This window comes from Dendrobates tinctorius, unplaced genomic scaffold (assembly GCF_039654945.1).
Source record: "Dendrobates tinctorius isolate UK_male_01 unplaced genomic scaffold, ASM3965494v1 ptg000090l, whole genome shotgun sequence".
Classification (NCBI taxonomy): Eukaryota; Metazoa; Chordata; class Amphibia; order Anura; family Dendrobatidae; genus Dendrobates; species Dendrobates tinctorius.
Genome location: NW_027361758.1, coordinates 2,833,634 through 2,858,792, shown reverse-complemented (window position 1 = coordinate 2,858,792; position 25,159 = coordinate 2,833,634). Strand labels below are relative to the sequence as shown.

The 25,159-nt window shown below is 45.7% G+C and overlaps 1 protein-coding gene across 1 annotated transcript in view; it reads left to right on the top strand.

Moving 5' to 3' along the window:
* Positions 1-25,159, top strand: part of HPD (4-hydroxyphenylpyruvate dioxygenase) — a 71,218-nt gene that overhangs the window by 16,944 nt on the left and 29,115 nt on the right. Inside the window, exons 2-4 of the mRNA XM_073585995.1 lie at positions 15,538-15,721; positions 15,877-15,903; positions 16,567-16,629. Coding sequence (XP_073442096.1) covers positions 15,719-15,721; positions 15,877-15,903; positions 16,567-16,629 — 93 coding nt within the window. The 5' untranslated portion in view covers positions 15,538-15,718. The remainder of the gene's footprint in view (positions 1-15,537; positions 15,722-15,876; positions 15,904-16,566; positions 16,630-25,159) is intronic.

The following is a 25,159-nucleotide window of genomic DNA, read 5'->3' as shown; positions in this document are numbered from 1 at the left end:
CGCCGTGGTCACCCCCACCCGAGACCAAACAGCGGAGTCGGCCGCCTACGCAATTTGTAAAAACTCTATCCAAGTGTACGGCTGCTCGCAACGAATACAATCGGACCAAGGAGCGTGCTTCCTAGGAAGAGTCATGGAAGAACATCATCTCTACGGTATCGATAAGTCTCGGACTACACCATACCACCCGCAGGGAAACGGAGCCTGCGAGCGATTCAATCGGACACTGATCCAAATGCTGCGTACCCTGGAGAGTGACCGAAAGGCCTGCTGGCCTGAATATGTCCCTGAGCTGGTGTGGGTATATAATAACCGGGTGCACGTGACTGGTTACACCCACTACTCACTGCTGTTCGGACGGGAAGGTGTTGTGAGCTCATTTTCGGGTTTGCCTCTGGCTTCTGGTGAGGGTTATGGAGCTGGCTGTGCTGACAGAGAAGAAGTGAGTTCTCTATCTGGACTCCCTCTGTTGGTGAAGGGAGGTAATGAAGCTGATCTAAATGGCAGAGACCGGCCACCTGAGGAAGAGAACTGCGATTGGACATCAGGAGTTTCTGATTGGATTTAAGGCAGCCGACTCCCTAGTTTCTTGCTGGTGATTTTTCCTGACTGTGGCTCCTGGTTTCCAGTTTGGTTCCTGCCTTCCTAAAGCTAAGTTTTCTCTGCTATTGTTCATATGAGTTTTTGTCTGGTTTACTTAGTTTTTGTGTTCAGCCAGCCCTGGCTCGGACTGGGCTGAATCCCCATTTTTGTCTCTGATCAGTTGATCTCTTTTGCTCTGTCTTCAGAATATACCTGAGTGCTGATATAGTGATTTGAAGTCTAGCGACTTCAGGGCCTTTTTCTATCAGACGTGTTGGACATTCTTTTTGGCAGGTTTTTTTGCGTGATTGCAGACAGCAGCTTTTCTTTCCTGTCCTTTCTAGTTAGCGAGGGCCCCATCGTTTGCTCAGCCCATCTTTCTACCTGTGTCTGTGTTTTCATCTTGTTTCACTGACAATACATGTTGGGGGCTGTCTATTGCTTTGGGGTCTGCTCTGGGGCAGTTTAGATTTTCCCTTTCTTTCTTTAGGCTTATTTAGTTCTCCGGCCGTGACGAGGCGTCTAGGACCACCGTAGGCACGCTCCATGGCTACTGCTAGTTGTTGTGGATAGGATCAGGGGTCTGCAATCCGCAAGTTACCAACCTCTCTGGTTTTCTGGGCTTAGCTTGCTTTTTGTTTTTACCTCCTCGGTGACTCATTCATAACAGAATCACCAGCCATACCGCAGATACTAGGGTACTCAAAAGCAGGAGAGAATTGTAAAAAAAAAAAAAAAAAAGTGTCAGAATTTTTTATTTTTTTTTATGTATATTTTCTCCTCTTTTTCTCTGGGGCCGTAGGAGGATTCTTTTTTTTTTTTTTCTCCTTGATGGAGATTAAGCATTTGTCTGATCGTGTGGAGCAGCTCGCTGTGAAGTGCGGGGAATTTCCGCCTATCTCAATTCACATGCTGTTGAACCAAGGATCACTGCTCCTGATGTGTTTTCTGGGGATCGGTCTAAATTTTTGAATTTTAAGAATAATTGTAAATTATTTCTTGCCTTGAAGCCTAACTCATCGGGGAGCTCTGCGCAGCAGGTTAAAATTGTTATCTCCTTGCTGCGCGGCGATCCCCAGGATTGGGCGTTTTCTTTGACACCTGAAGATCCTGTTTTGACTAATGTGGATGCATTTTTTCAAGCCTTGGGGTTGTTATATGATGAACCTAATGCTATTCATCAAGCTGAGAGAGCCCTATTGGCATTGAACCAGGGTCAGGATCCTGCAGAGTTATACTGTCAGAAATTCCAAAAGTGGGCGGTCCTTACTACATGGAATGATAGTGCATTGGCAGCTCTCTTTCAGAAGGGTTTGTCTGAGACTCTAAAAGATACTATGGTGGGATTTCCTGTTCCCTCTAGTCTTGACGATTCTATGTCATTAGCCATTCAAGTTGATCGGCGTTTACTTGAACGCAAGACTACACGGGAGGCGCTGCCACATTTTGAACAAATGTCTGAACCTATGCAATGTGATGGAGTTTTGTCTAGAGCGCAACGTCAGGAGTTTAGAAGGCGTAATAAGCTGTGTTTTTTCTGTGGAGATGCCTCTCATGTTATTTCTGTCTGCCCTAAACGAGAGAAAAGTTTTGCACACACATTTGCTGTGGGTGCTGTACAACCTAAGTTTCTTTTGGCAATTACTCTGATCTGCTCCTTATCCACATTTTCCGCGAAGGCTTTTGTGGATTCAGGAGCGGCCTTGAATCTAATGGACTTGGATTTTGCTAAACCTTGTGGTTTTCCTATGACACCTCTGTGGAAGCCTATTCCTTTGAGGGGTATTGATGCTACTCCTTTGGCGAAGAATAAACCTCAGTTTTGGACCCAGGTGATAGCGCGGGTCACCCCAGACCACCAAGAAAATTGCAGATTTTTGGTGTTGCATAATTTACATGATACCATTGTTCTGGGTTTTCCCTGGTTGCAAATCCATAATCCGGTTTTGGATTGGAAATCTGTGTCTGTGGTGAGTTGGGGTTGTCGGTGTGCTCTTGGTGACACTCCTGTTTTCTCCACCTCTCCCCAGTCGCATGATGTTCCTGACTATTTGGCTGATTTTTATGATGTATTTAGTGAGAGCAAGTCTGCGTCTCTGCCTTCTCATAGGAGTTATGACTGTGCAATTGAGTTAAGACCTGGGTGTAAATTTCACAAGGGTCGACTTTTCAATTTATCTGTATCCGAACACGAGGCTATGCGATCTTATATTAAGGAGTCGTTGGAGAAGGGTCATATTAGACCATCCTCTTCGCCCTTAGGTGCTGGGTTTTTTTTCGTGGCCAAGAAGGATGGTTCATTAAGGCCTTGTATTGACTATCGTTCCCTCAATTAAATTGCGGTTAAATTTCAGTATCCGTTACCCCTCATTTCTGATTTATTCTCCAGAGTTAAAGGTGCTTGCTGGTTTACTAAGCTTGACCTCAGGTGGGCGTATGATCTTATTCGCATCAAGCATGGGGATGAATGGAAGACAGCGTTTAATACTCCGGAGGGACATTTTGAATACCTGGTGATGCCTTTTGGGCTCACTAATGCCCCTTCTGTCTTCCAATCCTTCATGAATGATATTTTCCGGGACTTTGTGGATAAGTTTTTGATCATCTATCTGGATGATATTTTGATCTTTTCCAGGGATTGGGATTCTCATGTGGAACATGTTCGGACTGTGTTCCGGATTTTGAGGGAGAATTCCTTGTATGTTAAAGGATCGAAGTGCCTTTTTGGTGTACAGAGGATTTCATTTTTGGGATTTATTTTGTCTCCGTCAACTATTGAAATGGACCCGGCCAAGGTACAGGCCATTTATGATTGGGTTCAACCCACTTCTTTGAAGGCTCTCCAGAAGTTTTTGGGTTTTGCTAATTTCTATCGTAAATTTATAGCTAATTTTTCTGGTATTGCTAAACCATTGACTGATTTAACTAAGAAGGGTGCTGATGTGCTGAATTGGTCTTCAGAGGCTGTTTCGGCCTTTCAGGAGCTGAAGCGGAGGTTCACTTCTGCTCCGGTTTTGCGGCAACCTGATGTCTCACTTCCTTTTCAGGTGGAGGTAGACACTTAAGAGATTGGTGCAGGAGCTGTTTTGTCCCAAAAGATCCGGTGACTTCTAAAATGAATCCCTGTGCCTTCTTTTCCCGAAAGTTCTCCCCATCTGAACGCAACTATGATGTGGGGAATCGGGAATTGTTAGCCATGAAATGGGCATTTGAGGAGTGGAGACATTGATTGGAGGGAGCTAGACATCAAGTTGTGGTCCTCACTGACCACAAGAATTTGATTTACCTTGAGTCGGCCAAACGCTGGAATCCTAGACAGGCTAGGTGGGCCTTGTTTTTTACGCGTTTTGATTTTGTGGTCTCCTTTCTTCCAGGCACTAAGAATGTTAAGGCAGACGCCCTTTATAGGAGTTTCTTTGCTGATTCTCCTATTGTGACCAAGCCTACTACCATCCTAGGTGAGGGGGTAGTTCTTTCTGCCATCTCGCCCGATTTGAGACGTGCTCTGGAAGAATTCCAGGAGGACAAACCTGAGCGTTGTCCTATGGGAAAATTGTATGTTCCTGACCAGTGGAGGAAGAGAGTGATGTCTGAAGTTCATTGCTCCGCATTGGCTGGTCATCCAGGTATTTTTGGTACCAGAGATTTGGTGAGTCGGTCTTTTTGGTGGCCCGTCTTATCTCGTGATGTCAGGAATTTTGTGCAGTCCTGTGGGACTTGTTCCCGGTCTAAACCCTGTTCTCGCTCTAGTGGGTTGTTGATTCCCTTGCCGGTGCCTAAGAGGCCATGGACCCATATTTCAATGGATTTTATTTCTGATCTTCCTGTCTCTCAGAGAATGACTGTTTTCTGGGTGATTTGTGATAGATTCTCTAAGATGGTCCATCTTGTACCACTCCCAAAGTTGCCATCTTCCTCAGAGTTGGTACCCTTGTTTTTACAACAGGTGGTTCGGTTGCATGGGATTCCTGAGAACATTGTATCGGACAGAGGAGTTCAGTTTGTTTCCAGATTCTGGAAAGCCTTTTGTTCCAAGCTGGGAATTCAGTTGTCCTTCTCCTCCGTTTCACCCTCAGACCAATGGGCAGACGGATAGAACAAACCAGACTTTGGAGTCCTATTTGAGATGTTTTATATCTGCTGATCAGGATGATTGGGTTTCATTTTTGCCCTTAGCCGAATTCGCTTTAAATAATAGAGCTAGTTCTGCCACCTTGATGTCGCCCTTTTTCTGTAACTTTGGGTTTCATCCTCGATTTCCTTCAGGGCAAGTGGAATCTTCAGCCTGCCCAGGTGTTGACACTGTGGTAGAGAGAATGCAGCAGATTTGGGACCAAGTAGTGGATAAATTGTCTCTCTCACAGGAAAAGGCCCAGCGGTTTTCTAACCGGCATAGGACCATTGGCCCCAGGTTTAAAGTGGGTGATATGGTTCGGTTGTCATCAAAGAATATCTCTATGAAGGTGGCTTCTCCAAAGTTCAAGCCAAGATTTATTGGACCTTACAAGATTTTGGAGATTCCTAATCTGGTTTCTTTTTGATTGGCTCTTCCTGTTACGTTTAAGATCCATAACGTGTTTCATAAGTCTCTGTTGAAGAGATATGTTGAGCCAGTAGTTCCTAGGGCTGCACCTCCTGACCCTGTGTTGGTTGAAGGTAATGTGGAATATGAGGTAGAGAAAATACTGGATTCTCGTCTGGCTTGACGGAGACTCCAGTATTTGGCCAAGTGGAAGGGTTATGGCCAGGAGGACAATTCTTGGGTCTCTGCCTCTGATATTCATGCCGATAGATTGGTTCGTGCTTTTCATCGGGCCCATCCTGATCGGCCTGGTGGCGTGGATGAGGGTTCGGTGACCCCTCCTCGGGGGGGTACTGTTGTGAGCTCATTTTTGGGTTTGCCTCTGGCTTCTGGTGAGGGTTATGGAGCTGGCTGTGCTGACAGAGGAGTAGTGAGTTCTCAATCTGGACTCCCTCTGTTGTTGAAGGGAGGTAATGAAGCTGATCTAAATGTCAGAGACCGGGCCCCTGAGGAAGAGGACTGCGATTGGACATCAGGAGTTTCTGATTGGATTTAAGGCAGCCGACTCCCTAGTTTCTTGCTGGTGATTTTTCCTGACTGTGGCTCCTGGTTTCCAGTTTGGTTCCTGCCCTCCTAAAGCTAAGTTTTCTCTGCTATTGTTCATATGAGTTTTTGTCTGGTTTACTTAGCTTTTGTGTTCAGCCAGCCCTGGCTGGGACTGGGCTGAATCCCCACTTTTGTCTCTGACCAGTTGATCTCTTTTGCTCTGTCTTCAGAATATACCTGAGTGCTGATATAGTGATTTGGGCCTTTTTCTATCAGACGTGTTGGACATTCTTTTTGGCAGGGTTTTTTGCTTGATTGCAGACAGCAGCTTTTCTTTCCTGTCCTTTCTAGTTAGCGAGGGCCCCATCATTTGCTCAGCCTATCTTTCTACCTGTGTCTGTGTTTTCATCTTGTTTCACTGACAATACATGTTGGGGGCTGTCTATTGCTTTGGGGTCTGCTCTGGGGCAGTTTAGATTTTCCCTTTCTTTCTTTAGGCTTATTTAGTTCTCCGGCCGTGACGATGCAACTAGGACCACCGTAGGCACGCTCCACGGTTACTGCTAGTTGTTGTGGATAGGATCAGGGATCAGGGATCTGCAATCTGCTAGTTACCAACCTCTCCGGTTTTCTGGGCTTAGCTTGCTTTTTGTTTTTTCCTCCTCGGTGACTCATTCATAGCAGGAAGGTAAAGGAATCACAGAAGTGGAGTTAAACCCGGAGGAACCCCAGCCCTGGATCGGAGTGTCCTTGTGGGTCTGAAATCACCGGCACCGGCTGCAGACCCTCCACAGAATTGTCTATACAAAGCTCCAGGATATAGAACACCTGGGGGGAGCACTGCCCCCACTGATTGACTTCCAAACTGGGGATCAGGTGCTCGTGGTAGATCAACGCCCCCAAAACAAGTTAGAACCACGGTGGGAGGAGAACCCGTACCGAGTGTTGCGCCAAGTAAGCCCCGACGGGCCTGTGTATGAAATACAATCCGAAGGAAACTACGCACCTTTCACTCGTGTTGTGCACCGCGACATGTTACGGTCTTGTGCGTCCACTGACCCCTTACGTCCCGAACTGGTCTCGCAGGTCCCTGACCCCCATCCACGGTCTGGGACCTGGATGATGAAGAGGACCCCCCAACTGCATCCGCGGGTCACCCAAGAAGTAACACCACAGTAGACCCGGGCATCCCACCAGAATCGACTATCCTACCACCATCCACCACCCCAGAAGACTCCATTATACCCGAGCTTCGACGATCCGAGCAATCAACAGCTGGCAAACACCCTGAACATTACGAACAGGACCAGTTCGTACGGCGACAAGGACTGCCGTCTCGAGAGGCTAACCCGAGTCTGCAAAAACCCTCGCCTGAGGACTGGCGAGCATACAGGATGGGGGAGTGTGGGAAGAAGGGCCCCCTCCGCGTGTCCGGGCCGGAACCAAGGGGACCGTCACCTAGCTTCCGGGGGAAACTGTTCCCGGGGGACAGAGTTCAGGGATGGACCATTGAGATGGAAGATGGGCTGGGGGAGGAGCCAGTATAAAAGGGGCGGGGAACGCCAGTGACCGTGAGTCAGCAGACTGGGACAGAAGCAGCAGGAGACCGTGGGAGAGACTGAGAACCAGAGCGACTTATCAGAGCCAGGAGAAACGTTCCTCGAGGACATCAAAGGGACAGCGCCAAAACGACCGTCCGAGAGCCACTGCCCCGCTTCTTCCCGCAGCCACTGCCGCCTCACCTCAGCTCGCGGCCGCTGCCGCCTCGCCCCTGCCCGCGGCTGCTGCCTGCCCACGATCGCTTGCAGCCGTTGCCGCCTCGCTCCGGCCCACGGCTGCAGCTTGTCCCCCGCCACCCGCGGCCGCCCTGCTCCTACCCTGGGCTGCGGCAAGTCCAGTGCCGCCGCCGGCCACCACTGTCCCGCTCCGGTCCATGGCAAGGGCAGGGCCGTTGCTCGCCGCGGATTCCCCGTCGCAGCTGGTAGCTGCGCAGGTGGCCTGCCCTTCGCCACCCCACATCGCTGCCGCTTGCCCCAGTCTGGGGGCTGCGGACCATCCATCCAAGGACTCCTCCAGGGCCTGTGGTGCTCCAGTGTCATCGGAGCGCCGGAGCGCTCGAAGACTTCGTCAACGCTTCAGCAACTGGGCCCAGCGACTGCTACGCCGAAAGACCACCATCCCGAACGGCGAGGGACATCTGGACGGCTAAGTTGACTATATAATTAAGGACCCGTAGTCGTCCATACCGCGGCCCTATAGTGACCAGCTCTTGCCGGACGTAGTCGTGTTCTACCCCATTTGTGTTTGCTTGTATAGAGCCCCTGCCAGGGCAATTCTTGTTTCCCCTTTGGTTAGTTAGGCTGCAACTGAGGACAGTTACCTCTAGGCCTATAAACGTTAATACGAAAAGCACTAAACCGTCTCGCACCTCGTCACTGCGTCCTGCGTACCTGCGAGTACCACATATGCACCCCCATAGCCATCCTCTGTAGTATATGCACCCCCATAGCCACTCTCTGTATATGCACTCCATAGCCACCCTCTGTATATTCACCCCCATAGCCACCATCTGTAGTATAATGCCCCCCTGCCCATAAACTAAATACTCACCTCCCTTCCTCCTTGTTCCTGCGCTGCTCCCACTCATCTCCGACTGGAGGCGCCGAGTACTGACGTAATCGCGCCCACTGTCAGTGTCGGTGACGTCAGACGCTGACAGGGGGATGATGGGAGAAGGAGCGCCCGCTCCTTCTCTCATCAATGCGGTCAGTTGTGTCGGCATGTAGCCGATACAGCTGAACCTGCGATGACGGGCGGGGGGCCCACTGCTGGCACAGGGCTCCCCCACCGCCTGCTCAGGGGCCCTTAGCGGCCGGGACGCAGAGCAGGGAGATCGATTCTCTGCTGTAGAATGTAACAGCGCACACAGACAGAGTTACAGTAGCGTAGCTCCGGGTGGGCCCCCTCAGAGCGCATGGCCCGGGCCTCCGCCCCTCTGCCCCCCCCGGTCACTACGCTACTAGTGAGACGCTGACCCAAACTGTGCGCTCCCCGATGATAGCAGAGGTAACAGCGATATTGCCCTAACCAGGTAATTATGTGTACAACTACAGTAGCAGAGCCTAATCATAGGTATAGGGGAACCTCAGCAGATGATTATGCTGCTACTGAAAATCTTTATACAAAGATTAACACTGATATTAATGCCATATAGTGACCATATACTAGTAGATACCGACCCTGAAGAACACATAAGAGACGTGGTCTCCCTACACTACTGTTTTCCGTAGCGCAGCGCACCGATACAGTGTAGAGTGGTGAACAAAACCAATATATTAGCCTAGATTGATGGCACTTCCATCAAGTAAATCAAACCAACATACAACAAGGAAGCCTTTATGACAAGTATAATAAAAAGTAAAAATTTTTATTAGGACATATTACCCCTTAATAATTCATTTTTTGATTGCATGTATATGTCCTAATAAAGATTTGTGCTTTTTATTATACTTGGCATTAAGGCTTCCTTGTTGTATATAGCTTTGTGTGTAGAGTGGTGGTTGCTCCGCGTGGGTCCGTCCAAGAGCGGAGTTCGGGGCAACACCACCCTCTGCCCCTCTGGTAGATACGCTATGGAGACGTAGCTTTGCCTCTGCAGCATTGGAAAAAAGCAGGTTCTTCAGAACACCCCTTGTAAATTTTATACCCAACAGCATTCAAGCTCGCGCTCCTTTTCAATTTATTCAGTGTCGAGTATGAATGCAACATGCAGAAATACCCAAACTTACATGACTTGGCTGCTATTACTAACATATTAAGGTTAATAAAGGTTGCGTGAGGAATGTTCTGCTACACTGAATGCACTTGGGCATAAAAATCAAGACCTGCAGCTGGCGGCAAACTTTGCAAACAGCATTATTACAAAGTCAGCATCACACTGTATGTTGTGCATGCTACTGTGAGCAGGCTACATGACCTACAGTTGTGGCCAAAAGTATTGACACCCCTGCAGTTTTGTCAGATAATACTCAGTTTCTTCCTGAAAATGATTGCAAACACAAATTCTTTGGTATTATTATCTTCATTTAATTTGTCTTAAATGAAAAAACACAAAAAGAATTGTCCTAAAGCCAAATTAGATATAATTCCACACCAAACATAAAAAAGAGGGTGGACAAAAGTATTGGCACTGTTCGAAAAATCATGTGATGCTTGTCTAATTTGTGTAATTAACAGCACCTGTAACTTACCTCTGGCACCTAACAGGTGTTGGCAATATCTAAATCACACTTGCAGCCAGTTGACATGGATTAAAGTTGACTCAACCTCTGTCCTGTGTCCTTGTGTGTACTACATTGAGCATGGAGAGAAAAAAGAAGACTAAAGAACTGTCTAAGGACTTGAGAAACCAAATTGTGAGGAAGCATGACCAATCTCAAGGCTACAAGTCTATCTCCAAAGACCTGAATGTTCCTGAGTCTACTGTGCGCAGTGTCATCAAGAAGTTTAAAGCCCATGGCACTGTGGCTAACCTCCCTAGATGTGGATGGAAAAGAAAAATTGACAAGAGATTTCAACGCAAGATTGTGCGGATGTTGTATAAAGAACCTCGACTAACATCCAAACAAGTTCAAGCTGCCCTGCAGTCCGAGGGTACAACAGTGTCAACCCATACTATCCGTCGGATATCCGTTTGGAGTTTGCCAAAACTTACCTGAAAAAGCCTAAAACATTTTGGAAGAATGTTCTCTGGTCAGATGAGGCAAAAGTAGAGCTTTTTGGGCAAAGGCATCAGCATAGAGTTTACAGGAGAAAAAAAGAGGCAAAGAAAAAAACACGGTCCCTACAGTCAAACATGGCGGAGGTTCCCTGATGTTTTGGGGTTGCTTTGCTGCCTCTGGCACTGGACTGCTTGACCGTGTGCATGGCATTATGAAGTCTGAAGACTACCAACAAATTTTGCAGCATAATGTAGGGCCCAGTGTGAGAAAGCTGGGTCTCCCTCAGAGGTCATGGGTCTTCCAGCAGGACAATGACCCAAAACACACTTCAAAAAGCACTAGAAAATGGTTTGAGAGAAAGCACTGGAGACTTCTAAGGTGGCCAGCAATGAGTCCAGACCTGAATCCCATAGAACACCTGTGGAGAGATCTAAAAATGGCAGTTTGGAGAAGGCACCCTTCTAATATCAGGGACCTGGAGCAGTTTGCCAAAGAAGAATGGTCTAAAATTCCAGCAGAGCATTGTAATAAACTCATTGATGGTTACCGGAAGCGGTTGGTCGCAGTTATTTTGGTTAAAGGTTGTGCTACCAAGTATTAGGCTGAGGGTGCCAATACTTTTGTATGGCCCATTTTTGGAGTTTTGTGTGAAATGATCAATGTTTTGCTTTTTGCTTCATTCTCTTTTGTGTTTTTTCATTTAAGACAAATTAAATGAAGATAATAATACCAAAGAATTTGTGTTTGCAATCATTTTCAGGAAGAAACTGAGTATTATCTGACAAAATTGCAGGGGTGTCAATACTTTTGGCCACAACTGTAAATGTTCTACCATGGACTGCAGCATCTCTGGACTTGTCTCCCATCAAGCACATCTGAGTCGTCATTGGTCAGCCATTGCAAAGCGAGTGTCATGGCTTGGTTTGAGGATTCGATCCTCTGACCCTTTGCTCCATTGTCAGTTCCGCTGTCTGCTGGACTATTGCCTTTTCTTCCCTATTCAAATGCTGATGGTTCCAATTGCCTTTATTCCCCCTTCTTTGTTTGCTCCTATCCAGGTGTTTTACATTTTCCTGTTTTCATCTGCCCTATCACATTCTGGGTTGGGTTTTATATGTTCACCCTTCACTGCACTTGATTGCTGGCTATATCTCAAATTGGACTTGGGTTTAGGAGTTCTAGCCCTCCAGCTAAGGCAGATATGTTAAACTCCGCAGTCCAAATCTGGCCCTCAGGATGAGTATGGAGCATCTTTTGTGACTACTATACTTTACTGTATGGAATGCTTTGTGGGGATTACAGTTGGAGAATTACACCGTGATGGGGTCACCATTCTTTGTTGGGGGATTGAGGAAGGGGGCTACTGTAGGGTCATTATATCATGCATGTGGATGGTGCTGTGAATGAATTCACTGTGGGAGTATCATACTGTGTTTGGGAGCACTTTTGTTTGCATCATACTTTATTATCTGTTTTATTCAAATTATTCTACCTTTGTTATTACATATTATGCCATTGGGCCATGTGTTTTTTACTTCTCTTACATAACATAGTATATTATTCCAATATTTTATTCTAAGATCTATTAATTAAAATGTGCTTTGTTTGTGGGACAAACCCTTTAAATTTGTTTCCTTATGAAAAAGTTCATCATAATAAATATCAAGGTCCCCGACTTTGTCCAAGCTTTTTTGTCCCTCTTTGTATTGGAGTTTGACATCCCTGAGCTAAGGGGTTTACCTTGTATGGAAAACACCAGTTTAACCCCTTAACGTCCAATGACGGATATATCCCTCATAGGGCGTCTCCCTCTCTTTGGTGCGGGTTCGGGAGATGAGTGCATACCTTTTCTGGCACATGACAGCTGATCAATTCAAATGTAATGTGCCCCTAACAGCCACCGGTGGAATCGTGATCCACCCGAGGCTCTTATCATGTTAAATGCCGCCGTCATACTCAATCATGGCCGTGCCAGAAGTGCGTCACAAACCACGAACATCAGTGCCCTTGTCACATGACTGCAAGTCATCGATAGGTTGGTATGACAACCTGGGGTCTGCAGGAGATCGCTATGAGCGCTGCCAAGTGGTCGGCGTTCATAGCAAGTGATCATTTCTGCTACACAGAGCAGGGCTGCAGCCCTGCAATGTGTAGCACAGGGGATCTGAAGATCGCAGCTTCTAGTCTCCCATGAAGACTATAAAAGCATGTAAAAAATGCTTTTAAAAATAAAAAAAATATAAAAGTTCAAATCACTCCCCTTTTGCCTGATTCTAAATAAAATATGTAAGATAGCACTTACTGAATATATTGGGGGACACTTGCTTGTCAGTGGGATAAAGGTACACAGGAACGTTTTTTCGCTTAAACAGTCCATTCGGTTTATTTAGACTCAGCATAAATCACTGTAGGCCATGTTACACATCACAGACCTACCACATAGTCCATAACACTGCACAGTACACAGCTTTAAGTCGCAGTCGCTAAATACGCCGGACTTCTCTTTGTCTAGTTACCGTGGGCGACCGCACACCGTGCTAATGTCTCTTTTACAGTTTTACTCCATGACCCATGACATAAGGTTGCAGTCTCTAAACACGATGGACCTCACCTCGTCCAGTTACCGTGGGTGACCGCACAGTTCATTAACTGACCCTCGTCAGTGCACACAGTCTCCCATACCTTCCAGGAGCTCCGCTCCACATGCTGACTTCTTGTCAGTCCTAGCTTCTGGGGAAGCTACCTAACTGGGATCACTGTCCGGAATGATGCCTTGTACCATAGGCAAAACCCGACAGTCCAGACCCTCAGATGGATGGTAGCTTCGCCACCACAGTTAGCCGACACCGGCTCTGCAGGTACATGGTCTCACTCTGTGCTCTTCAGTAATCAGGTCCACTTGCAGGACCTGCCAACACAGAGACCATTCAGTCCCATCCAGTTCTCCGGCTAACCCTGTAACCCCCCCTTTATAAACAAAAACAAAGCTCGTGGAACTACAGGTCCCATAGCAACATTTCAGGCTTACAGCACAGAAAACCTCCTCCCCTGGGATACATACTGCCCATTTACAACAATGCCCGTCACTGTCTCACAAACAATAATAAAAAAATACACATATTTGGTATCGCAACACTCAGAATCGGCCAATCAATATAGAAAAATAACTGATTAACGAGAAAATAAAAAGTCAAAACCTCCAGAATTAAATTTTTTTGGTCACTGAAACATTGCAATAAAATGCAATAACAGGCGATAAAAACATCATCGTACAGTTGTGCTAAAAAGTTTACATACTCCGGCAGAATTTTTACTTTCTTGACCTTTTTCCAGAGATTATGAATGATAACACCAAAACTTTTTCTCCATTCATGGTTAGTGGTTGGGTGAAGCCATTTGTTGCCAAAGTACTGTGTTTTCTCTTTAAATTAAATGGAGACACCTATCAATTACTAATACTATAGTTATATGGTAAATAAAGACACAGCCAGAATAAAGTATATTAATTGAAATAATGACACAGACTTCTTTAATTCCACCGACACCTTTGTCTCTTGGAAGAGAATTCAACTAAAAAAAGCATCAATATCCTTACCTGTCTGCTGAGAAGATATACATACTGTCCCACGACGAGTCCAGCTCTGCTACATCTGGATGCCTTTGTCTGAACGGTGGCATTATGCCACCATTCAGCCTGACATCCAGAACACAGCTGAGCTTGAAGCTGATGACCGAAGACTCGGTCCCCGGTGGTCATGTGCGCTGCAGTTCTCGCGATCAGCTAATCGTGGGAACTTGAAGCTGATGCTAGTGTCCGGCGATAACCCCGTTTCCGGCGGTCACGTGCACTGCAGTTCTCGTGGTCAGCTGATCGCAAGAACTGCAGTGTACATGTACTTCAACCATTATTTAAATTAGTATAAATGCGTAGTAAGCTGCGTTCCCACACTTAATACGCATGTAACTAGGAAGATAATGCGGTTTTACCACATCTAATGAATGTCTATGGGTAATTTATGCAGCGGAGACGCTCAGTCTCCACTACATAAATTGACATGCTGTGGTCTTGGAAAACGCACCCCATATTCGTCTCTGCAGGTAAACCTGAGGAGTCCGTGCACTCATAGTGGACATGGGATTTCTTGAAATCCCATTCACTATGGTGTAACATCTGGACGCTATGGGTGGGACGCTGCAAACGCACGCAGCAGCCAATGTGAAGCGTTTACTGATACTGGGAACATACCCTACATCGAGATGTTTTGAAAATTTTCCTTTTTCATAATTTCCATATCATTAATATGATGTTGGATATTGTCACTTCTCATGGACAAGTTGTGAGACAGATGAATCAAGAAGTCTGGGGTCAAATACTAAGAGTATACGTCAAAGGCAGAAGGGCAAGACAAAAGAGTTAACAGGTCACAGTCTGAAGTCAGCAGTCCAAAATGGTGTGCATAGAGACAAAGGGGCTAGGCAAACAAATAGTCAAAGGCAAAGTCTGAGGTCAGGTATTAAAAAATCAGCAGAACACCAAAACGCAAGGCATGCCCTCCACCAAGTCATGACTAACAATGGTCTGACCATTGCCAGCCATCTAAATAGCCAGGTGATCACCCAGAAAGGGTGACACCTGGAGGAAGGCCAGGAGGCCCAGCCTGTGACTGGGCTGCTGGGCAATCCTAAATTTGCATGGGAGACAGCCCAGCATGCCCCAGCGCTTGACTGAGGCGGTTGGACCATCCCTAATTAGCATGAGGGTAGTCAGCATGTTTCAGTCCTGATTGGGCAGCTGGGCTATCTCATTCACAATACCGTCAGCCCAGTACGGCTCTGCCATCTATTGGGCGGTTGAGCTTTAAAACACTATGTCCTAAGGACACAGAGAACGGCGGTTTTAAGACCATTAACATGTCAATCTATCCTGTGATTTCCTCCATGACATTTCTTTCTTGGTGTTGCTATTTCAATATTGAGGAGGGTATGTTGGCGCTACATAAGTATGTACATAGCTACATTTCGTACTTGCATCATTACAACTATATGATCAACTAGTTATTGTTGTAAATGCATGTATATTTGCCTTCATCCGTCCATATTTTAATCATTATATAAATATAATGCTTTAATTATTACCATTATGCATTTTTTGCTCTTATTTGTTAGTTATTTCACAGATATTACGCAATAGACGCATCATGTGCAAAGATTATGTTGCCTCGTATTACAAAGGCTAAGGAGGAGCTCACATGGGATGTCCTAGCTCCCAAGTCTTATATGAGGTGTCTCCAGCATCTGACTCCTGGCATATTAGTATTTTTCACTGATAGAAATCAATCTGCGAACCATGGTAAGTTTTCATTATCTCATATAATGGTTGATATTGGGGCATGATAATGAACATATTTAATAAGAATGCATCTATGTATTTATATATTAGAGTTAGAATATGTTCAGCTATCAATCATACCTAACAACAATCTTTGTATTGGTCTTTTTTTCTAGACATCATATACTGACAAAGGAGAACAGGTATTTGTGTTACATTATTACCAATAAGTATTAATAAAGATTAGTAATTAAATCCACTTAGAAAACTATTGTGGATTAAATGATAGTCTGGTCACTTTTTGTGTACCTAGGATTATTGACACTGCATATATAAAGCATAAAATAGCAGATCAAGCATGATGCTATATATAATAATGCTACTTCATAACTATGCATAGGAGACTTTAGTTCATGTAGTTCTGATCTATATGTGACACAATATTTGAGAATGTGATCTGCAAGTGTGTAGGAAAATTAAAGCTGCAATAGATCTGTCTCATGGGGTCAGACTCTTAGGGGTAATCATTTTGTATTAATTCTGTTGGATCTTCAGTTCAGACATTATAAGTCATGATAATGTATTGACTCTTCCACGTGTCATTGTATGTAAGTGTAACAAGTGCAATACACTGGTTCACGTTGTGTAGACGAGCGATAATACTGAACCCCGTAGACATGAAATGTGACAATAACACATCCCACTAACTGTTCCAGTTACATTTGTCAAATTATTCTGCTACTTAATTTCTCACCTACATTTAGTTATTAAGAGCTTCATTTGCTAAAAAAAAAAAGGTATCCCTTTAATCATAATTATTTTTGAAAATCCAAACCTGAAATATATTTATTTATTCATTCATTCAGCATGAACGAGGACGATTTCTCAGTTTTCACTCAATTACGCTGTGGGTGAGCAATGCAAAACAGGTAAGTGGCACCATATGAGTTAATCTTAAGATAAAAGAATGTTCCCCAAGGTGCAGCTCGATTGTAGCTGCATTGTGTGATTGGTTCATGGAGGGGAGGGTCTGTCCCTCCAGAATCTGTTTCCACTTATGATGTGTACCACATCTGGTGCTTCTACTAGGAACATATTCTGATCCCTCTCTGGAAGTCTGTGAGATGTGTCATATACTGTAGGTTTCATAAGGACACAGTGTCATAGAAAGATGTGACAAACACTGACTCTTCACAACGCAGGAAGACAAGTGGATGAGTGGCTGTGACTTATTTGCTATATATGGCCCAGGTCAGGTTATGTGTTTGTAACAATATGTAAAGGGGGCTTTACACATAGCGATATCGCTAGCAATACTGCTAAAGCGTCACTGATTTTGTGACGCAGCAGCGATATTGCTAGCGATATCACTACATGTGATACTTACCTCCCCCGCTGGCTATCACTGATCGCACGAGAACGTCCTGGGCCATTTCTCATCGGCGACTCCATCTCCGCATCTGACAGGTAAGTAACGACCGCTGCTGCGTCACTGCGTCGCTGCTGAGATCTGCCTGTTTGGCAGCGCACTAGCGACCATTTAGCGATGCACCACCGATCCTGACCGGGTCATATCGTGTTCGGGATCGCTGGTGCATCGCTAAATGTAGCGGGGCCCTAAGATATGTTGCTCTCTAATGCCGTCTGACTCATTAGATATTTGCAGCAGATCGGGATGGCAGAGCCCTGATTCAAACTAGCAACAAAAAGAAGACTAATAACTAATTCACAATTATCTTATCCTATGTCCTTGGCAATTTTATTTAACTTTATTAAATACAAAAATGGTAAAATATAAATAGAATTTTATTTTCTAGTCTACAGATCTATGAACATGTTAGCAATGTATATATCTATATAAATGTGTATATAAAAAACACAAAAATTGAGCTTGGTTTGAGTTGATACACATGCAGCATATAAATGCATGTTGACATTGGCCATAAAACATAAAACATAAAACCTGCAAAAGACAAAGTGAGCAAAAACCCTGCTATAACTAAATAAGTAAAAGCAAAAGTGCATCTAAATAATACAGTTTTTAGTAATACTGTTTTTGATCAAAAGTAGCATGAAAGCTATCCCACCACGACACGGTAACTCTCAGGGGCTGGCTGGCACTTTTCAGCCTGGGGGGCAATCACAAGGCAGTGGCCCTCGAGTTGCGGTGGCCCTCTTTTTCCCTGCTTATTTCTGGCCATTCAATTAAAGCAGCATAGATAACAGGCTTTAAAAATAGGCTGGTATGTAGATATGGGAACAGATCGGAGCTAGCTGCATAGATATGGGAGCAGAACCGAGCTTACTATAGAAATATGGGAGCAGAACAGAGCTTACTCCAGAGATATGGGAGCAGAACAGAGCTTACTTCAGAGATATAGGAGCAGAACCGAGCTTACTCCAGAGATATGGGAGCAGAACAGAGCTTAGTCCAGAGATATGGGAGCAGAATGGAGCTTACTCCAGAGATATGGGAGCAGAATGGAGCTTACTCCAGAGATATGGGAGCAGAGCGGAGCTTACTCCAGAGATTAGGGAACAGATCGGAGCTTACTCCAGAGATTTGGGAGCAGAACGGAGCTTACTACAGAGATTTGGGAGCAGAACGGAGCATACTCCAGAGATTTGGGAGCAGAACAGAGCTTACTCCAGAGATATGGGAGCAGAACAGAGCTTACAGCAAAGATATGGATCAGAACGGAGAATACTCCAGAGATATGGGAGCAGAACGGAGTTTACTACAGAGATATGGGCGAAAAACACCGAACTTACTACAGAGATATGAGAGCAGAACCGAGCTTACTACAGCGGTATGGGAGCAGAACCGAGCTTACTACAAAGATAAGGTAGCAGAACCGAGCTTACTACAGAGATTTGGAGCAGAACTGAGCTTACTCCAGAAATATGGGAGCATAACAGCGTTTACTACAGAGATAAGGGAGCAGAACCAAGCTTACTACAGAGATATAGGAGCAGAACCGAGCTTACTATAGAGATATGGGATATACTTTATATAGTATATATAATGCGATGGTCCCAGTTCCCACCATAAATATAGTGCGATGGCCCCAGTTGCCCTTATATATAGTATGATGGCCCTAGTTCTCCCCACATATCTAGTATGATGGCCCCAGTTCTCCTCACATATATATAGTATGATGGCCCCAGTTCTCCCCATATATATAGTATAATAGACCCCAGTTCTCCTATATATATATATATATATATATATATATATATAGAAGGATGGCCCCAGTTCTCCAAATTAAAAATAAAGAAGTTTATACTCACCTCGTCCTGATTCCCGCCACTGCAGCCTCCATCTTCTCTTCCGGTTCCCAGAGCGGCATGAGACAATAATGTAATCACGCTGTCTGCGTGAGCACACTGAAGTCTCAGGAAGCTGCGGTCTGCAGCTTATGAGACAGACCAGGGCTTCCACTAGGAATTTTGGGGTCCCCTACTGGCAAAATTTTTGGGTTGCCTTGAGACTTCGCCCGGGTTCCACACCAGCTCCGCCTCCACCGTCCCACCGCCCACTCTTGGAAAAACTCAACTTCTCCACCACATCCTCACCGATCAGATATTAACAGTTCCCATCAGACACCAGATCACATTCATAACCAGCAGCTTCTGTTCTGGCCAAAATAATTTTTAAGCTGATACCACGACACGGGAGACTCTTTCGGCCGGGCCCTACTCTAAACTATTAAAAATAAATATATATTTCTGTATTTTTCTTTAATGGAATGAGTCACATACATTTACATTTTTTTTAAACAACCATTAATACCACATACAAGGGACAAATATTTTCACACCATGACCAGACCACATATTACCAGCACATAGTGACCGAATAATACCACATACAAAGAACAAATACCGCCACACCTTGGCCAGACCACATATTACCAATACATAGTGACCGAATACCACATACAAGGAACAAATATCACCGCACCATGGCCAGACCACATATTACCGCCACATAGTGACTGAATAATACCACAGAGAAGGAGCAAATACCGCCACACCTTGGCCAGACCACATATTACCACAACACAGCGACTGAATAATACCACATACAAGGAACAAATACCACCGCACCATGGCCAGACTACATATTACCACCACATAGTGACTGAATATTACAATACTGATCATTAATTAAAAAAAACATAATACTAAGTGCCATTGTATACAGAAACTCTGTATTTACTGTCAGTGTACAGGTAATACAGTGATCACTGGTGACATTATACACAGGAGCTCTGTACAGTATATAGTGTCAGTGTACAGGTAATACACGGATCACCAGTGACATTACACACAGCAGCTCTGTTTATAGTGTCAGTGTACAGGTAATACAGCGATCATCAGTGAAATCATACACAGGACAGCTGTATATAGTATACAGTGTATAGCGTCAGTGTATAGGTAATAAATACAGTGATCACCGATGATAATGTACCAGGAACTCTGTATATAGCGTCTGTGTACAACTGCCAGTGACATTATACACAGGAGCTCTGTATATAGTATACAGTGTATAGTGCCAGTGCACAGGTAATTCACTGACTCACCAGTGACGTCTCTAGCTGAAGTCCTTCATCTTTGCTTTTCTTTTTCATCAAGCACAGACAGCCATCACTTCTTCCAGCCAGGACTCGACCCTGCGTAAAATAACACAGTTACTAGAGCACCACTTCCAGAGCACATTCCCCACTTTTTCCGTTTCTTCTACACTACACATCTGAATACAGACGTGCACCCACAATCAATATATAATTGGTTATAATGCTACCCATCATTCCAAATATAAATTATAATCCGCCACTGTGCACCCACTAACTATAAATAGCCACTTTCCCCATTTAATATATAAATTAATTAGCACCTGACCTCTTTTCCTCAATTCATTACCAGGCACTTCATTCTCAAGGCCCCCCACTATGTACCTCCCGCTCTAACCCTTACCCCGATTCATTACATTTACATGCCCATCCTGCCTCAGTTCATTGTCATGTCTTTCTCTCTCACCCTCTATTCATCATCAACTGCTCTACCCCACATTCAATACATCATTTACTCCCCCACTCTCAAAATTCATTATTTGTTCTCCCCATAGATCATCATTTGCTCTCCCCAGCCCCCACCTTCAATTCATCATTTGCTCTCCTCACCCCCCACCTTCAATTAAAGTGCTGTGCCCCATCACTCACACTGAATTCATCATTTGCAGTCCCCGTCCTCTCCCTTACTTCATCATTTGCAGTCCCCCCACTTTAATTTGAAGTCCCCTTATTTCATCCATTGCAGTCCCCAATCACCCCCTCACTTCATCTGCAGTGCCCCTTCATCATTTGCAGCCCCCTATCCCCCTTCCATTTCATCATGTGCAGTCCCCCTCAGACACAGTTCATCATGTGCAGTCCCCTTCCGCTCACTTCATCATGTGCAGTCCCCTTCCGCTCACTTCATCATGTGCAGTCCCCCTTACCCCCCACTTCATGTGCCGCCCCACTCCCCCGTCATCATGTGCAGTCCTCCTTACCCCCAATTCATCATGTGCAGTTCCCCTTAACCCCAATTCATGTGCATTCCCACTTACCCCTAATTCATCCTGTGCAGTCCCCTTAACCGCCACTTCCCATGTGCAGCCGAACTCACCCAACTTCATCATGTGCAATCTCCCTTACCCCCCAGTCATCATGTGCAGTCCCCCTTACCCCCGTCATCAAGTGCAGCCCCACTCCCCCCACTTCATCATATGCAGCCTCACTCACCCCCCTTCATCATGTACAGCCTCACTCACCCCCCTTCATCATGTATAGCCCCACTCACCCCCTTCATCATGTGCAATCCTCCTTACCCACCAATTCATCATGTGCCGTCCCCCTTACCCCCAATTCATCCTGTGCAGTCGAACTCCCCCTACTTCATCATGTGCAATCTCCCTTACCCCCCGTCATCAAGTGCAGCTACACTCCCCCCACTTCATCATTTGCATCCCCACTCACCTCCCCTTCATCATTTGCAACCCCCGCACCCCCCTTCATCATGTTCGGCCCCACTCACCCCCCTTCATCATGTGCGGCCCCACTCACCCCCCTTCATCATGTGCGGCCCCACTCACCCCCCTTCATCATGTGCGGCCCCACTCACCCCCCTTCATCATGTGCGGCCCCACTCACCCCCCTTCATCATGTGCGGCCCCACTCACCCCCCTTCATCATGTGCGGCCCCACTCACCCCCCTTCATCATGTGCGGCCCCCACTCACCTCCCCTTTATCATGTGCAGCCCCACTCACTCCCCATTCATCATTTGCAGCCCCCACAACCCCTCACACATGTAATTCATGTCATAAAGAAAAAAAAAGTTTGCCATACTTACCTCACAGCCACCCGCTCCCCAGCAGCGCCTCTCTGCTTCCAGGGTCCGGACTCTGGTACATGTCGGCGCGCGCGATGACGTCATCGCGCACGCCTGACCCGGAACTGGAGAGGGAGGGAGTGGGACTGCAGATGCAGGCAATGGCAGCGGCCCGGGAGCTGTGCAGCCATCAAGGTGACGGCGGTGCACAGCTCTCGGCTGGCGGCCGGCATGGTACACTGTGACGCGGTGGCTTTGTCTGCTGCCGGCCGCGTCACAGTACAGCGGGCACGGCTGCGCACAACTTGCTGTGCGGCCGGCCCTGTAGAGGTGCTGGGGGAGCGGCCCGGGGGGAAATTGCCTCCCTGCCACCCGGCCCAGCCCACCACTGGTAACTCTGTTCGGGATAGTCCTACACTGTCTAATATTAAAAACCTTGTCTTGTGTCAAAGTTGACCTCAATGTGTGAACAAGGGCAGACAAAAGGACTGGGTCCCAAACAGTAGACACCAGTCTGGGGAAGCCTTATATACAATTTCCAGCTCAGGAAAGGGAGGCGACACCCCAGCTTGCACAGAATGCAAAAATACAGAGAAAAAACACAAAAATTGAGCTTGGTTTGAGTTGATACACATGCAGCATATAAATGCATGTTGACATTGGCCATAAAACATAAAACCTGCAAAAGACATATGTGTATATATACAATCATGGCCAAAAATTGTGGCATCCTTGAAATTGTTCCAGAAAAGAAAGTATTTCTTCCAGAAAATGATTGCAGTTACACATGTTTATTTCCTATGTGTGTATTGGAACAACACAAAAAAGAAAAACAGAGGAAAAAAAGGGAAATTGGACATAATTTCACACAAAACGCCAAATTGAGCAGGAGAAAATTGCTGCCACCTTTCCAAAATTGTGGGTAAACAACTTTGTTTCAAGCATGTGATGCTTGTTTAAACTCACCTGTAGCAAGTAACAGGTGTGGGCAATATGAAAACCACACCTAAAATCAGATAAAAAGGAAATGTTGACTCAATCTTTGCATTGTGTGTCTGAAGCACGGAGAACAGAAAGAGAAGAGAACTGTCTGAGGACTTGAAAACCAAAATTGTTGAAAAATATCAACAATCTTAAGGTTACAAGTCCATCTCCAGAGTTCTTGATGTTCCTTTGTACACGGTGCGCAACATAGTCAAGAAGGTTATAACACATGGCACTGTAGCTAATCTTCATGGATGCCGATGGCAAAGAAAAATTGATAAAAGGTTGCAATGCAAGATAGTCAGGATGGTGGATAAGCAGCCCCAATCAAGTTCCAAAAATATTCAAGCTGTCCTGCAGGCTCAGGGTGCATCAGTGTCAGCACAAACAATCCAACAACATTTGAATTAAATTAAATACTATGGCAGGAGACTCAGGGGAACCCCACTACTGACTCACAGCCAGGGCCGGACTGGGACAAAAAAGCAGCCCTGCAAAACACAAATCCCACCAGCCCACTTACTATAACACTCCACCCTCGATCAGTGAATTTTGCTATACTTTGTCGTGTTCCTCTACTCTCCTCCTCCTAAAGGAGTTATTTGAAGAAGCACATGTGAATGGCGTCACAGTGCGCTTGATGGACCACAGTTCTATTTACATGGTACCCTTTACGGCTCCGGTTCTCGGGATCATGGATGCCCCAACAGTCGGACTCCGAACAACTGGAATGTTCTTGGTATAGGGGATACTTGGTATAATCAATTTAAACGAGCTTTCCTATATTTAGTTTTATTTTCCCATAGGAATATTGAAAATAATAAACCAATATTGACCCTCCCAAAGTCCAATATCGCCTCTCTGACAACAGGACAGGAGAAGTGATACTGTACAGTGCATATATATATATATATATATATATATACACTCACTGGCCACTTTATTAGGTACACCTGTCCAACTGTGTGTTAAGACTTAATTTCTAATCAGCCAATCACATGGCGGCAACTCAGTGCATTTAGGCATGTAGACATGGTCAAGACAATCTCCTGCAGTTCAAACCGAGCATCAGTATGGGGAAGAAAGGTGATTTGAGTGCCTTTGAACGTGGCATGATTGTTGGTGCCAGAAGGGCAGGTCTGAGAATTTCAGAAACTGCTGATCTACTGGGATTTTCACGCACAACCATCTCTAGGGTTTACAGAGAATGGTCCGAAAAAGAAAAAAAATCCAGTGAGCGGCAGTTCTGTGGCCGGAAATGCCATGTTGATGCCAGAGGTCAGAGGAGAATGGGCAGACTGGTTCGAGCTGATAGAAAGGCAACAGTGACTCAAATTGCCACCCGTTACAACCAAGGTAGGCAGAAGAGCATCTCTGAACGCACAGTGCGTCGAACTTTGAGGCAGATGGGCTACAGCAGCAGAAGACCACACTGGGTACCACTCCTCTCAGCTAAGAACAGGAAACTGAGGCTACAATTTGCACAAGCTCATCGAAATTGGACAGTAGAAGATTGGAAAAACGTTGCCTGGTCTGATGAGTCTCGATTTCTGCTGCGACATTCGGATGGTAGGGTCAGAATTTGGCGTAAACAACATGAAAGCATGGATCCATCCTGCCTTGTATCAACGGTTCAGGCTGGTGGTGGTGGTGTCATGGTGTGGGGAATTTTTTCTGGGCACTCTTTGGGCCCCTTGGTACCAATTGAGCATCGTTGCAACGCCACAGCCTACCTGAGTATTGTTGCTGACCATGTCCATCCCTTTATGACCACAATGTACCCAACATCTGATGGCTACTTTCAGCAGGATAATGCGCCATGTCATAAAGCTCGAATCATCTCAGATTGGTTTCTTGAACATGACAATGAGTTTACTGTACTCAAATGGCCTCCTCAGTCACCAGATCTCAATCCAATAGAGCATCTTTGGGATGTGGTGGAACGGGAGATTCGCATCAGGGATGTGCAGCCGACAAATCTGCGCCAACTGTGTGATGCCATCATGTCAATATGGTCCAAAATCTCTGAGGAATGCTTCCAGCACCTTGTTGAATCTCTGCCACGAAGAATTGAGGCAGTTCTGAAGGCAAAAGGGGG